Raw genomic sequence first — 16479 nt, forward strand, 5'->3', positions numbered from 1 at the left:
CTCTCTCACACACACACACACATATACACCCTCTGATCTTATCCGAAAGGCGGCTCTATCTCTTCATCCAAACCACGTTTTCAGCAACAGCAGCACGACAGGTTTGGATGGTAAATTGAATTAGTTGAGTTAAGTCAGTCGATTCCTCTAACACACACACACACACACACACACACACACAATAGGCTGATTAATAGCCCTACATTAAAGCAGAGGAGCATCAAGGCTGAGCAGCTGTGGTTCTGTGACTTAATCAAACTCTCAGATACTTTGAAATAGACCCTCAATGACACATTATGGTTCTCCAGAATGGATTGAGAAAAGCACAATTTGTCATAAAGAAGCTTCTGCATGTTGTTTATTCCTTTTTCAAACATTTTCCAATATATCACCAAACAAGTTTAACATTAAGGTGGACTGTGGACTACTTGGGGAAACCGTCAAACTAAAAGGAGGAAGTATGTGTCCTTCTCAAACTTCTTCTGTGTTTAGTAAGTATTTGTGTTGTAAAATCTGATTCGCCTGCTTTTCTGTTTGTCTTTGCGTTGAGTTTGAATCAAAGACGGGGATCTTGAACATAATGCAAAACACATTCATGACTTGTCTTTTGGTTTAAGCACCTTTCTCCATCACATCTGATCTGTTAATCTGTTTAAATGTTTACCTGCGTTTGTTATAGGATTGGAGTCAGCGATGCCTGGTGCCGCTTACTCCACAGAAGCCCTTTATCGGGTGCCTTGAGCCTCAGTGAGCTGCAAGTGTTCTACTGGTTCAGACTAATGATGGTTAATGAGGAAGTTGGCAGCATTGTAATATCTGTCTGCAGCTTTGCCAAGGCTGAGGTGAGCGGTTCACACTGAGGACAGACGCTTCAAATTTAAATCAAGACACGTTCAGAGCTGTTTGTGCTCATTATCTGTCCGACTTCCGTTTTATCAAGTTTATATGCAGGAATTCAATGTGAGGGTCAGACATCAAATGAGACCTAGAACAACAGAAAAGTAGTTCAGAAGTTGACTTTTTTTATCGAGGTAACTGTGAAAATGTGAAGTTGGATAGATATGTTATATCTATCCTCTTCATTTATAGGGATTACAAATCAAAAAGATAAGATACTCATTAATACCTGAGGCCAAAGGTATTAATGAGGTAAAACGTAGTACATATTAGTTATTCATGCCAGGAAGAAACATAGAGACGGAGCAGAATGAAGTATATGAAGCATCCCAGTAATTCATCTCGTAAAAATATCGTCCTCAAAACTAAAAGGAGTAAAAAAGATAAGAACAGTTAGACCAACAGCAACTTAAAGGTTATTTATAATAATGTTTTAGCAACACATTTGGCTTAGACAGCTAGCATAATGGCTAGCTTGATTTGCAGTAAACTGATTGTAGAAAGTCAAAATCACAAATCAACAATTCCAAAACAGTTCTAATAAAAACGACTTAGTTTCCAAGGCCAAGAACAAACTTTGAAGCTCAACTTTTAAGCCAAATCAGACAGGAAGTCCTTAAAGTGCTTTTTTCCTAAAGAAGAAGGCAATATGAACATCCACAGTTCCATGACCACTGGACAAACTCCGTCTCAGATTCACAAGATGGACCATCTTACTTTGGTCAAAACTTTTTTGTTTATTCACCGTAACTAAATGTGTGCTGACACATTGTTGTGTTATGAAAGCACAGACTGAAGGGTAAAAAGCTCACCTTGCTGCCCTGTTGTTGTCTTCCATAAATTAGACAATGTAGGGTTTTATAGTCGCTCCTCTCCTGTAGCTCTCTGCCTCGATGTTTATTACCCCTCTGGTATTGATATTAAAATGCAGGAGGGGCCTGATGCATTTTTCTGTCATCTCTCTTTCTGACTTTAATAATACCATAAAGCTTCCTAAGAGAGAGAGAGAGAGAGAGAGAGAGAGAGAGAGAGAGAGAGAGAGAGAGAGAGAGAGAGAGAGAGAGAGAGAGAGAGAGAGAGAGAGAGAGAGAGAGAGAGAGAGAGAGAGAGAGAGAGAGAGAGAGAGAGAGAGAGAGAGAGAGAGAGAGAGAGAGAGAGCGAGGGGGAGCTGAATAAATTATGAAAAAGAGGTTAATATATGGTATTGGTATATATCACATCCAAACTAAGCCAGATCCCCTTTCAGTTTTAAACATTCAGCCTTTTAAAGGCAGGAGTCAAGTAGGGTCATATCCATCTCATTTCACTGCTGCGTTCCCTCCCCCCTTCCATGTGGACGCTCATCTGCTGATCCCCCAAACATCCCATCTCACCGTCGGTGTGTCGGGATGCTGTTTGTACTAAGGAGACTGACATTTTACGACGCTGCCAGTCGGCCTGTGTTCAACCAAAAGAAACCAAAAAAGTGTGTCTGATCCAATCAATATATGATGTTGGTTTGTACATGTGTAGTGTTGTTGTTTTTAATGACTGAAGGATCTTTGATTTTAGCAAATGGGAAGTCCATCTGTGCACAGCAGAGATTGCAGAAGTGTGGACAGGAGAGAAGATCAATAACCTACTATCAACTGCATTTAGGCCTTGATAATACGCCTAACTGCACTATTTTAATTTGACACAAATCTGACCTTTACGTCATCTCTTCCGTTTCTTGTCTTTTGTGTTCTAGTCTCACCCTTCATCCTCCAGAGTTAGCATGTAGCTTACAGGAAGTGCAGGGGATGAAGTTGGAGGAGATCCAGCACTTGTCAGTCACATGGTTTTAATTCCCTCAGCTGTCATGGAGGTGGGAAGATCCACTGTTCGCTTTCCACAAGAAATCTTGAGTTGTAAAGGGCTGTATACGTTTTTGTTTAAATGCTATTTGTTAGTAACAACAGGGGCTTCTTCGGGTCATATGGCAGCGTAGCGTGTAATTATTTAACAACAGTTAAGTTGTATGAATGAATTTCGTTTCGTTTAAATAACGGTGACAAAGATTACTTGGCACGCCCATTTTAATTGAGATGTATGTTGTGTCATGGTCAGTCCTCAGAGAATTGTAATGCAAAATGAATTAGATATGCTCTTTAAATTAAGGTTTCCTCTGGGAGACTGTCAGACCTTCAACTCAACAAGGCCCTGAAGGAAGAGCTGCTGACAAAAACGTACTTGTGCATGTTTGCTTATTTAAAGACTGATTCAATTTCCTGTTTTTTGAGAGACATCTTTTTGTGTTGTACTTCATGTTGCACATTCATCAATCCCATGATTGCTCAAAGGGTTTCAGGTCAATGGGCACCATGACATTTCTCTCTCACAAAGGAACAAGTCATTGTCAATACATTCCATGCAAGGTTTTTGTAATTGTGATCCATTCATTTGCTTTCCAGACTTATCTGTTGGTGGCATGCGGACAGGGTAACACTTTGGGCAGGTGCCAGTGAATCACAGGACACTGGATGAAACGGGATGATATATCTGAATTATACCTTCGCTGTCCAGAGAGATTCCAGAGTTAGTCAGTGCACGGTTTGATTTACTACTACTATTACTGCAACAACTACTACTACTACTACTAATAGCCTAATAATAATAATGATACAATTGGCAAATTAATGCAACCTTTACAAGCCTCACCGTTGTGTCAGAAAAGTGATAAAACACCTCTCTCAGGTCACTTTTAAAAAAACTCAATCAAGCTCTTCATCAGGCATGCTTGGCTGGACCTTTGTACAAGTTGTTTGAGTCAAATGAGCCCATTACCGCCTCGCCTTAGCATGACAGGGTCAGGTTCAATCAGGGAATTGGAAAATATCATTTCTGAAGGGAATAGATTTCGTTTGTTCAACCAATCTCTTCTACTAATTACCCAAATGGACAGGAGCTGTCAGGAGACAATAACTATTCCCTAATAGAATTTGCCCCCCAAGTGCAATTTAATTTTCTCCTCCGTGCTCCCTCCTAAGGTTTCCCCCTCGCTTTCTGCCTCTCTCTCTCTGTTCCTCTCCTGCTTTCGGACCAAATGGTGAGCGACACGGTGCCATCGCTACCTAATGTCGTTTTGTCAGTGGATGCCGGAGAGATTGCTGACTGACTGCTCTGCTGTTTCGCTGCGAGCTTCGGCTCATCCTGCTGAGAACGACAATCCGGGAGCATGGAGGAGAAGAAGAGGAGGAGGAGGAGGAGGAGGAGGAGAGGAGGAGGAGACAGTCTGCCCCAATATCACCGGCGAGCTGCGGTGATTAGGTAGGTCTGCACGGTGGTGTTATTTACTCATCAGCACAGAGGGAAGTTAAGGTTCTCTAAAAATAGGCATCTACTCTGAAGATACAATGTTTTTATTGATCACCATCGTTACAGGGAAGTGCTGCTGCGACGTAGTGTTGTCTCCATTTGCTCGTGTGCTCATTTGATATTTGATTTTGTTTGTGTGGGTGTGATTGTAAAATTGTAAATGACGTTACCAGATTAATGCACGAATCCTGTATTTGCACACATAAACAACATAATAAATGAAATCCATTAAGTGATGTTTTGGCTCGTGATAAACCAGGCCTGCCTGCTGCAGAGTTACAGTATATGTGACCGTACAGGGTGACACACACACCTGCGTTATAGATGCCTGCTCTTCCTGCACAGATGGACGTGCTTCTGTATTTCTGACTCCCTGCTCAGTAAGATGGATCTGTGAGTCTCAGATGTCAATGAACTCGTCCACTGAAATATTAGATCTAATTAGAGGTGGCGGGGTCAACGGCGGTAGCAAAGGAGTCGCCCTCTGCGTGAATTATTGCCCGAGAGCTGCTTCCTCTGCCGCTTTTTATCCCTCTTACAGTAACACCTACATATGGACGAAGATCAGTCATTTCACATATCTCAGGAAGTGCATCATTTGAATGATCTGATGATTATTCTTGCTTTCCTTTCTTGTGTTTGAGTGCATTGTTTAAGAATAGAAATGCATTGGTATTAAGCTGAATGTAATGTATGCGTGAGAGCCTAGCAGGAAACAATTGGACGTAATTATTTTAATATTATAAATATATATTGTGCAGTCTAATTCTTAATATATAACTCACCTTTTAAATATCTGCTGTCATCTTGTGCAGTAAAAATATTCCCTGAGACCACTTTCAGATGTGCATTGTTTTGCAATTCATTTTGTCATTCCCACGTGTGTGTTTTTTTGCCATCTCATTTAACGATGAAAAAACGCCATTTAGTGTCCCACTAAACCAGATGTGCGCGCTCACATCTTTTCTCTTTCTGCATTTTGCATCCGTCAATTATTCTAATTGTGTTGCCCTTTGCTGACAGGTTAAGAGCATTTTTATCTGCATTGTTTTCCAGGGCAGCTAAAGGGGTCTCGATACCAACAATCAGAGTAATTGAATAGTTGAATAAATTGAATGATCTTGAGGGGAAAAGTGTATAATGAAAATAAAGTAAGACCAGATGATTCCTTTGCCACACATGCACTGATGGATGGATGGATGGATGGATGGATGGATGGATGGATGGATGGATGGAAGGAAGGAAGGAGGGGACACCTGGTATGGAGGCTGTAGCTTTGAATAGGTTGGATAAAAGTCCTGTAATATCCCAGCCTCTTTTTTTAATCAGGTTGATGTGCATTTTCATTTTATTAAATTACATTTAGAACATTAACCACACAAGCAAACGGCTTATGGGATTGTGGCTCCCTCCAGTATATAAATGACGTGCGACAATAGAATAAACAGTCCGTATTGGAAATATACGAGAAAACATGGGAGGATAAATCAGCGTAATGTAGCAGAGAAGATGTTACTTGTTTGAATTAGACACACGCCAAATCTAATTTATTTTCAAAATGCAGAAATCGGAGTTTCCAACACGACACTCACTTTTGAAAAAAAAAAATGCATAGACATATATATATATATATATATATATATATATATATATATATATATATATACATTTCAATATGCCTATCATTTGGTGGAAATATTTTTTTCCACGACAAAAAACATTTTCTAAATATTTTTTTTGAGGTTGACTTATTCTAGAGCCTCTGTTTATCAATACATATAATTGTGTTGCATTTATACAATGATAATATAACTATAATGATAATTACAACATTTAAAGCGATGGTAAACCACTGATATTAAATCACATTAAGATTAAACTGAATACAATCAAATAACATAAAACCTATAATTTCTTGTTCAAAATTAACTCAGCGGTGTTGTTGTAGTAAAGCCTGTATCCAGATGTGTCTGTGCAGATGTGGTGTGAGCTGCACACATTCACCGGGGACCTGCAGACGGTCAACTCTCTGTTGATGGAAACAACCTGCGTTGGTTTGGAGGCGGACCGGCGGGAAAGCGCCACTGTGCTTTTCTTTCCACGCTTGAAGTAAATTGGAAGCGAAGATTGAGTTCATCTAGCTTGAACTAGCGGGCCTCCGGGGGGAATATCTTATCCCGGAGAGCAGTCTCAGACGATGGGGTTTGAAATGAACAGTGTCAGGAGGACTGCGCCCAGACTCCTAATCCCACCTGTCACTGAGAGGGATCCAGCTGCACGGGCACACTGCCGGGGAAGAGTGCAGCTCGTGCGGGTGAAGGTGCTGTGAATTGGACTCAGACGTGTGACAACGTCCCTTCTGTGGTGTGGTTTCACTTTTGCTCTCATAGTGACAACCCGGTGTGCCATCTTTTCACCCTGAAAGGATATTTAAACTGGTATAAGAGCTGTTTTTTAAGGGAAAACGAATGAATCTTTTCGCGGAAATATTAATAATTTGATTTAATGTTGACAGCTTACCTGCATGCAGGTTTTATATGAATATGCCCATCTAAACCTAAATACGTATTCAAGCTCAATGAAAGAAGAAAATAATAATTCAATTGTCTTCATCACCATCGCATATTTTGTTTAAGCCTGCAGACTCTCTCTGGATGAGCAGCAGAGGAATCTGCAATGACAACTTTGCCCTTTTCTTTATAAAGTGTCTTATTGTTAGTTCCTGAACTAAAAGTGAACTATTCCTCACATTCCTAGCTGCATTATGACTTCCTCCTCCTTCCCAGAAGGAGGCTAGCTGGCCCGGGGCCCCTCCAGGAGCCACTGCAGTGAGCTATTTATGGTCTCCACAAGGAACAAGGTCCCGCCTCTCTTGAGACATTTTCATATATACCATGTTAGACGCCTCTCCTCTCCTTTCTCCTCCTCGCTTGTACACCTATGGAGGATGCTTTCCGCCGTGGGGGCCTCCTCTTCCTGCGCTCCCATTGGCCCCCGGTTGAGCCTCTGCCGCGGTGACGTCAGAGCCCGCCGCCCCTGCAGCGCTGAACGGACCGAGCAGCCTGTCTGATTCACTCCAAAAACAGCTCGGCACGGCACGGCACGGACATCATCCCGGGAATTAGGGATAGAGGCTTGTCGGGACAGCGAGGAGAGCTCACCCTTCGGAGAGGAGAGAGGCCTCGACATCAGCACCATCATACTTTTTTTTTTTTTCTCCAGAAGACAGGACGGGGGAGTGTGCCCACCGTGTTGCGGGTGTATGTGCATGCGTTTGCCTCCCGGTTTGGATCACGATGATGCAAAGTGCGGCGGTCCTACCGACAGAGAGTCCCGTGAAGAGTTTACCGGAGATTCTCGGAGTGCCACTGCAACGTAAGACATTTTTTTTTAATACCCTCCTCGATTATCAATCATGGAAACCGGTTGGTGAGTGCAACCTTTTGCTGTAGGGAGAGAGGGGTTCAGGAACAGTAACTCGGCAGATGATGAGGAGAGCAGGCTGAACCTCTCTGTCTTAGATTGTCACGTACAGGCCAATGATGTGTCATGCTGCTTATATTTCAACGAGCATATGAGTCTTAAATAATACAGCGTATTTGGCCTCAATGCCAAGCAACCGCCATCCCGCATGTCCAATGAAACTCTACGGCCTAGACTGTAGTCTGCAATAGGATGCAACACTTTGTCACTTTGGTGTTTTTATCATCCCATCCTTAGGAAAAAAAAAAAAAAAGATAATTTCTGTTATTTAAAGCAACAGTATTTCGTTTCCCAGCTTGGCCTCAAGCTTTGCCTCTCCCCCGTCAGGTTGTTGGGCTCACACTGAGCCCTCCCAGGCAGCTGTTAATTTGTAAACGAGACTGCATGGTCAAGAGATCAGACACAGTTGTCATCACCCATCAGACGAATACACACTGACTTTGATTGACACTCATTACTATGTCAAATAAAACGCAGGGTACGCTTTCTTTAGTCTTTGACAATTAAGGATGATTTAAATAGTATTATAGTTCGTTTGAGTCATTATTTATTCGGGATGGGACCAAATGTTTATTACAGTTATTTTTCAGCATTTTATTGCGCTTTCAACCTTCCAGCATCAAAGGCGAGAATTACTTTACATCTGTTCGTCCCGGCGTGTTAATCTGTCTCAGGCCCTTTATAATCTGATCGTGCAATCAAGATAGAAATGCAACGGGATACATCTCTGCTCTGACCTAATTATTTATAGGCGAGTTAGTCAAATGTACAGATGGACTTATGCTCTAATAGGCTACCTCCTTAAACCAAAAACCAAAATGGGATAATACGGTGTGATAATTACTGGACTGCTCCTTGGTTTCAAAACACTGATGATAAAACGTTTGGTCAAAAACGTATGAAGCTGTAAATATTTAGGGTACATTCTAACACACACTTGGCTTCCAAATAACCAAAAATACAAAATAACATTATTTTCTTTGTATCATCTTTAGTGTAAAAAAAAACACAAATGCAAAGATGCAGATGAAATGGACTATGGTGTCATTTTAGAGACCCAGTCTGTTCAGCAAAGTATTTAAACCTGACCACAGTAAAAAAGAGATATATGTGGTCGGCTTATGCTCTTTAATTTTATAAATCGAGGCAGATTAAAAGATTGGATAAAGATCCTGCTACTCAGCCCCCTGCAGTATACCAGCATGCATTCTGGATTTAAACCTGGATTATTCCAGGAATAAAAGCAACAGCGAATTTATCCAAACATTTATTTCATATCGTGGACAGAATGCTCTGCTGACTCAGGGCAATTACACCCAAAACCGTAACCTGCAGGCTATTAGTCTGGGATATAAAGTGTTTATTTCACGTTTAATTACCACAAATCATCTGACAATTGAAAGTACGAGAAGCTGCCAGACTGCACTTATATAGAAAAAAAACCTGTTAAAGTAGTTTGGCGATTGGACATCTCTGAAGAGGTGATGAGACTGAATTGCAGCATGAATTGAAAGAGTGAAGAGTGGTAGCAACAGATAGGAAGACCTCTTGAATACACGAGGTGTACTCTCTCTCTCTCTATCTCTCTCTCTCACACACACACACCCACGCACACATACACATACACACACGTACACACACACGCACACACTGAAGCTGGAAGGTGGACCTTCTGCCGTTGCCAAGATCGTGCTGCTTTCCTTTCAGCACCACTTCTCTCGGTCCCGCTCAGCTTCATCCATTCACCACCTATCTCTAGATATTTAAAATGCCTCTAATTTCTCCTCATTAAAAAAAAAAAAAAAGGCAACAGACACATTCAGGTGTAATTCTTCTTAAATCATTTCTTCTGTCATCCCTGTATACGAATTCACTATCGAGTTAAAAACATAGCCAGTCAGCCTGTAATGCTGCCTGTGAGTGCGCAGGCATGTTGCTCTATTATTTATTGAGTAGGCCCTACATCGCTTTTATTTTGTGGTTTTCACCGAAAAGTTATATATCTTCTTCTTCATAAACAAGTGAGCATATCAAAACTATTAATCTGTTATTTAAACGTATTCCATTTTAGTCACAAATGTCTCAAATTAAAGCTGCAAAAAATAGCAGAATTGATTGGTTTATTTTGTTCCCTCCATGTTGCACAACCCGATAGCTTGGTCTTGTTTTTTGCAGACTGTGCACGCGGCATCTTCGCTCCAGACGGTTATTGTTGAGGATGTTTTGTCTCGAGAGTGAACAGCCTCGCTGCTGCAGCTCGTGTGTGTTTATCCTGTTTTTTTTTTTTTTAGACGGTCCATTTCTCCTCGATATTGATTTTTCATTATCGGATATCATGTGGATGTTTGACTAAGTGAAGCTGCGAATGAAAAAAAAAAAACAGTAAAGAATTACACTATTTATTTACAGAATGATTTATTAAGAAGTTTAACGGTTATTGTTTAGATGATAGGACGAGGCCCTTTTCACAATTTAAATCTCGCTGTAAAATAGAATGAGAAGGATACGTTTAATTATGATTAAATACACAAATTCACGTCACAAAATAAACCAGTTTCTGTGCAAATGTATCTATATCATGGCATTTAGCTGTTTATAAAAAAAGGTACAGCTTTGGGAGGAAATGTGCTTTTTGTTATCGAATAAATATTTGACTCTCATTTATTTATGAAAGCAATTCACTTTTAGAAATGTGCAGTTTACTGTAGTAGATCATCGATATCGCTGCAGAATTAGGTGATATTAAGGAATTGGAGGGTCAAATACGATATGATCCCGTTTGTGTGTGTGCACATGTATTCTGCTGCTGCTTGTGTTTTTTACAACCACCAAAATGATAGTGAACCTCGTGTGGAGCCTGATTTGCCACCATAGATCATAGAAAACCACCCAGAGACACGATCAGGCTTCAGAGGAACAACAATAATACAAATCAATATGATCGTCAAAAAGTATACGTCTGTCTCTGCTCGGAGTTCAGCACCTTGGACAGTGACGGGAACATTTCACAAACCGCTTCAATTTGTTTGCCTTAAAAAATGATAAAAATTAAATTCAAAACGTAATTCAAAATGATTAAAAATAAGAAACAAAACTGGGTCCAAAATGAAAAAATGAAAAAGTAAATAAATAATAGGACTAAAATAATATATATTGGTCAGACAATTACAATTCTTGACTTACAGACGCTTTTGAATATACATATTTAATCTTTGAATATCATAATGCATATATAATATAATAATAATAATGTATTGTAATAATACATATAATTCAAATGTCACATGATCGGTAAAATATATATTGTTCGTTTGAAGACTGAACTGCAGGCTGGGACATGATGAAGGTGAAAGGCCACCTGTTTTTAGCGCAAAGTTCATATTTAAATTCATGTCAGCATGTATGCAATTGTTATCGTTTTAACAACGCTTACCTGAAAACGTTTATTTCTATGGATATCAGGGATTGCTCACATCACCTCTTTGCTCACTGTGAATGTGACCTCCTGTTTCCCCCGCAGAGATCCCTCAGTGTGCCGGCTGTAGTCAACACATCCTGGACAAGTTCATCCTGAAGGTGCTGGACCGACACTGGCACTCCAAGTGCCTCAAGTGCGCCGACTGTCAGACTCCGCTGGCGGACAAATGTTTCTCCCGAGCAGGGAGCGTCTACTGCAAGGAGGATTTCTTCAAGTCAGTTTCTTATTTATTTTGCCTCATTGATGAAGTTATATATATATATATATATATATATAGATGCTATAGCTTAGTATTTTACCCAAGAAAGTACAATTTTGGTCACTTTTCACCACTAATTGGGATGAAAAGTGACTGGCGGAAATTAATCTTTGAAGAGTTCGTCTATATTTAATAACCTACTGGTTTATATTAGCTTAATATTAGCAACATTAGCTTAAATTGTGAGCCTAACGTTAACGTTTTCTTACTTGTTTCAAAGTTGCTATTAGCACATTAGCATAAATCCAGTGTTTTTTATATCTTGTATTTTTACCTTTTATTATTTATGAACCAAAACATTCTAAGGGAGAGCTAGTTTATAATATTTTAGGTGCTGGACAATATTTGTTGATTTATTTCAGAATTCAAATATGTGCTGATGGTATTTATAATATTCATAGTTAGCCTTCATAATTTGCTGTTTTGTCTCGCTGACATGATGAGAGGAAGCAACATTTCAAAACAAGAGCTCAAAAACTCCTTTTCTGTTTCTATATATTTTTTTGCCATTATCCCTTTTCCTTTCCCTTTCTGTCTTTCAAACGATTTGATTTCTGAGGCATTACAGAAGAAAATTGAGTTTGACTTTTATCCAAAACAGGATCAGCAGATCGGGGCTTTTTACTAAATCATGTTTGAAAGGTTTTAATGCTCAAAGCTTGAATGAGACCTAAAGAGCTCTGGAGTCTTCACTGAGCGCTAACGGTGTTAGCCGACCCGGGGGACAGCAGGGGGACGTTAGTATGTTCTGTACTGTGAGGGACACGTGTGTGCCTGCAGAACACGCACACACACACACGTGTAGACACACAGATTCAGTGGTGTATGGTTCCCAGTAGTGATTTGGATGCTTCACCTTGCTCTTTTTATTCCTGGGGGTTGGTTGTGTGATATAAAGCCTCTCCTGAGTCAGTGTTTTATTGGTTCTCCTCAGGGTGTGTTTACTGTGAGCAGCCCCCCTCTTCCTCCTCCTCCTCCTTAGCTCTCTGTACTTCATCTGCAAACACATAAACATGCAAACATGCACACGCATACACACACACACACACACACCACACAGTGCATTGATCCTCTCCATCCATCAACCTGCAGACAGGTCTATCGTTAACAGAAATGCATTCCAGTGCTGATTTCTTTCCCCCTTTACAACAACTGGAGCTTCTGAAAACACAGACATGGTGCCATCATTCTTCGCTGCAGTTGAAGAAATATCTGTCTGGCATGTGAAATTTTAATCTCTAGTTGGTCTCGCTATCTCCACCAGCCTGTAAAATGGGCATAAATAGGAGAAGGATGTCAGTCTAAGGTTTTGCATGAAATGTTCTAATGGCAGCGCTTTTATTCATGTTTTCCTGCAGGCGTTTTGGAACAAAATGTGCATCATGCCAACAGGGGATCCCTCCGACGCAGGTTGTGCGAAAGGCGCAGGACTTTGTGTATCACCTGCACTGCTTCGCCTGCATCATGTGCAGCCGGCAGCTGGCCACCGGGGACGAGTTTTACCTCATGGAGGATGGGAGGCTGGTGTGCAAGGTGGACTATGAGACGGCGAAACAAAACGGTAGGTCTGCGTGCATCCAAAATATTAAACAACAGCACAAGCTGATACACAAAAAAATTCTATTTAAAAGAAAAATACAGGTTGAAACTTTACTTAAAAATACTTTTTCTTTCAAAAATGATGTCATTTATATCCATACAATCAGACACAGCTTATGTGATTCAGTCTGGCTTGACTTCACCACATCAGAAACACAGTAGAGGATGTGACAGATCAAGCTGTGCACTGTGTAATGCAGTGAAATGACTACTGGCTGTGGATCTATGTTGTTTGTCGTCTGGGTGTGTGTGCTGTCTCCCCCCCCCCCCCCCTTCCTCTCTTCTGAGATTTTCATGCATCTCTGATTGATTATCTAAAGTGAAGCAATGCTCTTAAATGGTGCGACTCCAATAACTCCATTCCTCTGGCACTCCGGCTGTGTAGATTTATGTCCTGTGCTGTGGGAGTGGGACAGATGCACAAGGACAATAATGCACTTCCATACATGACCATTCGCTTTATTTAACACGCATACATTCCACGCAAAGGCCGAGGGGCACTGACTGTTAAGGCGACGTGACAAATGTAAGACAAAGTCACTCAGACTTGTAATGATGTTTTCAGATGATTCAGAGGCGGGGACCAAGCGACCGAGGACCACCATCACGGCCAAGCAGCTAGAGACCCTCAAAAGTGCCTACAAAAACTCGCCGAAGCCAGCACGCCACGTCAGAGAGCAGCTGTCCTCGGAGACGGGGCTGGACATGAGAGTAGTGCAGGTAGAGGGTTTAATTCTTTCTCATTCAGACTACTGCAGGTCTCCATGTTCCTGCAAAATACTCTGTTATCTCCAACCCTGTACAACATGCAGTAGCAAAAAGACAACATCATTTCTGGGTATCATAAACTTAGCTGCGATTCTTTTTTTTTTTTTTAAATAAGAAGCTTTGTCACAAATGTTTTAGCCCCATATGACCTGCTCACAAGCTGAGGTCCCCAGTTACCCAACGCTTGTTTAAAATATAGATTATGTAAAACAAGCACACAGGCCTTTATTATCTGTCTTTGCTGCTAAAAAGATTGCATTTTTTTAACGATGTTACAAAGACGTAATTCAAACACACGATCTCTGAAGGATATATATATATATAAAACTTGACATATTTATTCATTCACGTTAATGTAAGGACTTTAATTATTTTGAGCCTCTTGTTATGACTTTATGCCCGGCATTAACATTACTCTTCATGATGTTCTTACTTTTTCCTGCTGATTTAATATTAAATTGTGTTTTTTAGTTTATAATGTGCATCTTAGTTAGTTAAGCGTAAGTTGGTTATGCATTCCAATGTGTTCACAACTATTGTGTGTCAATCAGAATGGATTTTTAAGAATTTAACATCTGAAACATCATGAAAACATCGAGTATGTCTGATTAAACTGAAAAAAATATTATGTACGATGATTGAATTGATGAATAACAATATTAGGTGTTATTTTGACTTAATGATAATTATTATTATTTCCATCAGGTGTGGTTCCAGAACCGGCGAGCAAAGGAAAAGCGGCTGAAGAAAGATGCAGGTCGACATCGCTGGACCCAGTTTTATAAAAGTGTCAAACGTAGCCGAGGAGGAACTAAAGTGGAGAAGGAAAGCTCGGCCGACGACGCAGGACTCAGTGACAGCGAACTGAGCTTCAGAGGTATTTAATGTGTGGGGAACTTCAACCGAGTCAACGAACCGAGTCCATATCTATTATTGCTTCGGAGAGAGATTCCTGAAAGGAAATTGTCAGTCATGCTGGCGTGCTAATGGGATTAAGGGAGCCTAAAAGCTGCTAAATTATATGGTGCAGCAGCAATTGAATGTGTCTTTGTGGCAGTTTATTTGTTTCCTTGCATTGTTCAATGCACGGTGTCAGGAAAATCCACAACAGAAATCTCATTTCACATTCCCCTCACACCTCCCGTTGGCCGCTGACGTATTCTCCTGCCTCCGTTTGTCGCCAAGATGGAGCTTATTGGAAAAGGGAGACGGTCCTTATTGGGATGCAAACGATATTTTAGACATCTCTGTGTTATTTAATGTTCACAAAACCCGTTTTGGGTAGCCATAAAACTCTTCAAGCCGCTTTTTAAAAGAAGGTCATTTTTATGAGAAATGAAAACATGGTGACAGAAACTCTATAAAGCATATGAGGCTTTTAGTCAATTAGAGAGAAAGCGCTCTGGGGCATTGTTGTTATGGAAGCCACTCAGTGGAGGGATTGAGATGGAAACAAATATTCTGTGCACGCATACAGACCTCCGTTGTGAGAGAAGAAAGTAAAGCACATACTTTCTCACCAACAAAACTCAAATGCTTATCTGATACTTACCCGTCCACTCACTGTACCTGTGAAATCCACATAAATCTTACTCATAAAAGCACTTAACGGTATTGAAATATAACAACTATATAATGCTCTCGCAGTTGACAGGACTGTTGATGTGTGTCAAAAGTTTTTACACCCCTCATGCTAAGTGCTGGTGTCTCCTTCACAGACGACCAGGTCCTGTCGGATCTCAGCCACACCAACGGGCTTTACGGGAGCGTCGGGGACATGACCAACAGCGGGGTGCTGAACGGCGGCTTCTCTGTCGACGCAGCGGGGCAACCCTACCACGACATCCGGGCAGGAAGCCCCTATGGTCTCCCTCAGTCGCCCTCCTCCATCACGTCTCTGCCCGGCCACACCCCTCTCCTCAACAACCTGGGCTTCAGCATGGACAGTCTGGTGGTGCAGGGCGGGCCGGGTGGCGTGGGACAGGCTCTGAGGGCCATGGCAGGGGGCCCGACCTCAGACCTGTCCACGGGAAGCAGTACAGGATACCCCGACTTCCCCACCAGCCCCGCCTCATGGCTGGACGAGATGGACCATTCCCAGTTTTGAGTCTCGAACGCGGCAGAAGATCTCTGTGGGGATACGGCAAAACAGACTTATGAGGCTTTACATTTCTTTCTATCACCCTCCAAGACTGGTATGTTTTGTGATTTTGGGTGAAGAGGAGGAGAAAGAGAAGAAGTGTGACTTTCAGTCCCTCAGCAGTTGTGACGGTGAGGCAACGGTGAAGCCCGACAAGACGCAGTGAAGAACACCTCCAAACCGCTTGAATGTTCAATCTCAACACTGTATCATAGAACGTTTGGTATCACCTGACTTTATTTTGTTCTTTCACTCTGAGAATGAGACTGGATTTCGTTGGATTAATGCTCACAGAGGAGCTAATACTGTCCCCGGAAATTATCCCTGTCTATCAGCTACAACAATAGGGCTTCAATCTAGATCAAAGTCCCTATGAGACCCAAGAGGCACCTGCATGCTTCTGATCCATAATAAGTAGGACTGCTGTCTGGCCATATCAAAGCCTTTTACATTGGCAATGCACTTTACTCTCCTCTTCTTTTTCTACACATATGGACAGGAATGCAGAGAGAGGAAGAG

General features: G+C 41.3%; 1 protein-coding gene across 1 annotated transcript; it reads left to right on the forward strand.

Annotated features, from left to right (window-relative positions):
- Positions 1 to 7231: 7231 nt before the first annotated feature.
- Positions 7232 to 16106, forward strand: lhx4 (LIM homeobox 4). Its single transcript, XM_076088605.1, has 6 exons — positions 7232 to 7608; positions 11237 to 11408; positions 12812 to 13014; positions 13618 to 13772; positions 14526 to 14697; positions 15539 to 16106. Exons 1-6 carry the CDS (start codon positions 7530 to 7532, stop codon positions 15925 to 15927), a joined length of 1170 nt encoding a protein of 389 aa, XP_075944720.1. The 5' UTR covers positions 7232 to 7529; the 3' UTR covers positions 15928 to 16106.
- The last annotated feature ends 373 nt before the right edge of the window (positions 16107 to 16479 follow it).

This window comes from Anarhichas minor, unplaced genomic scaffold (genome assembly GCF_050575085.1).
Source record: "Anarhichas minor isolate MPS153535 unplaced genomic scaffold, ASM5057508v1 ptg000010l, whole genome shotgun sequence".
In the NCBI taxonomy this organism is placed as follows: domain Eukaryota; kingdom Metazoa; phylum Chordata; class Actinopteri; order Perciformes; family Anarhichadidae; genus Anarhichas; species Anarhichas minor.

Coding starts and splice junctions, on each gene's coding strand:
- lhx4 (XM_076088605.1), top strand. CDS start 7,530: ATGATGCAAAGTGCGGCGGTCCTACCGACAGAGAGTCCCGTGAAGAGT. Junction 13,773..14,525: donor TGGACATGAGAGTAGTGCAG/GTAGAGGGTTTA, acceptor TATTTCCATCAG/GTGTGGTTCCAGAACCGGCG. Junction 14,698..15,538: donor CAGCGAACTGAGCTTCAGAG/GTATTTAATGTG, acceptor TCTCCTTCACAG/ACGACCAGGTCCTGTCGGAT.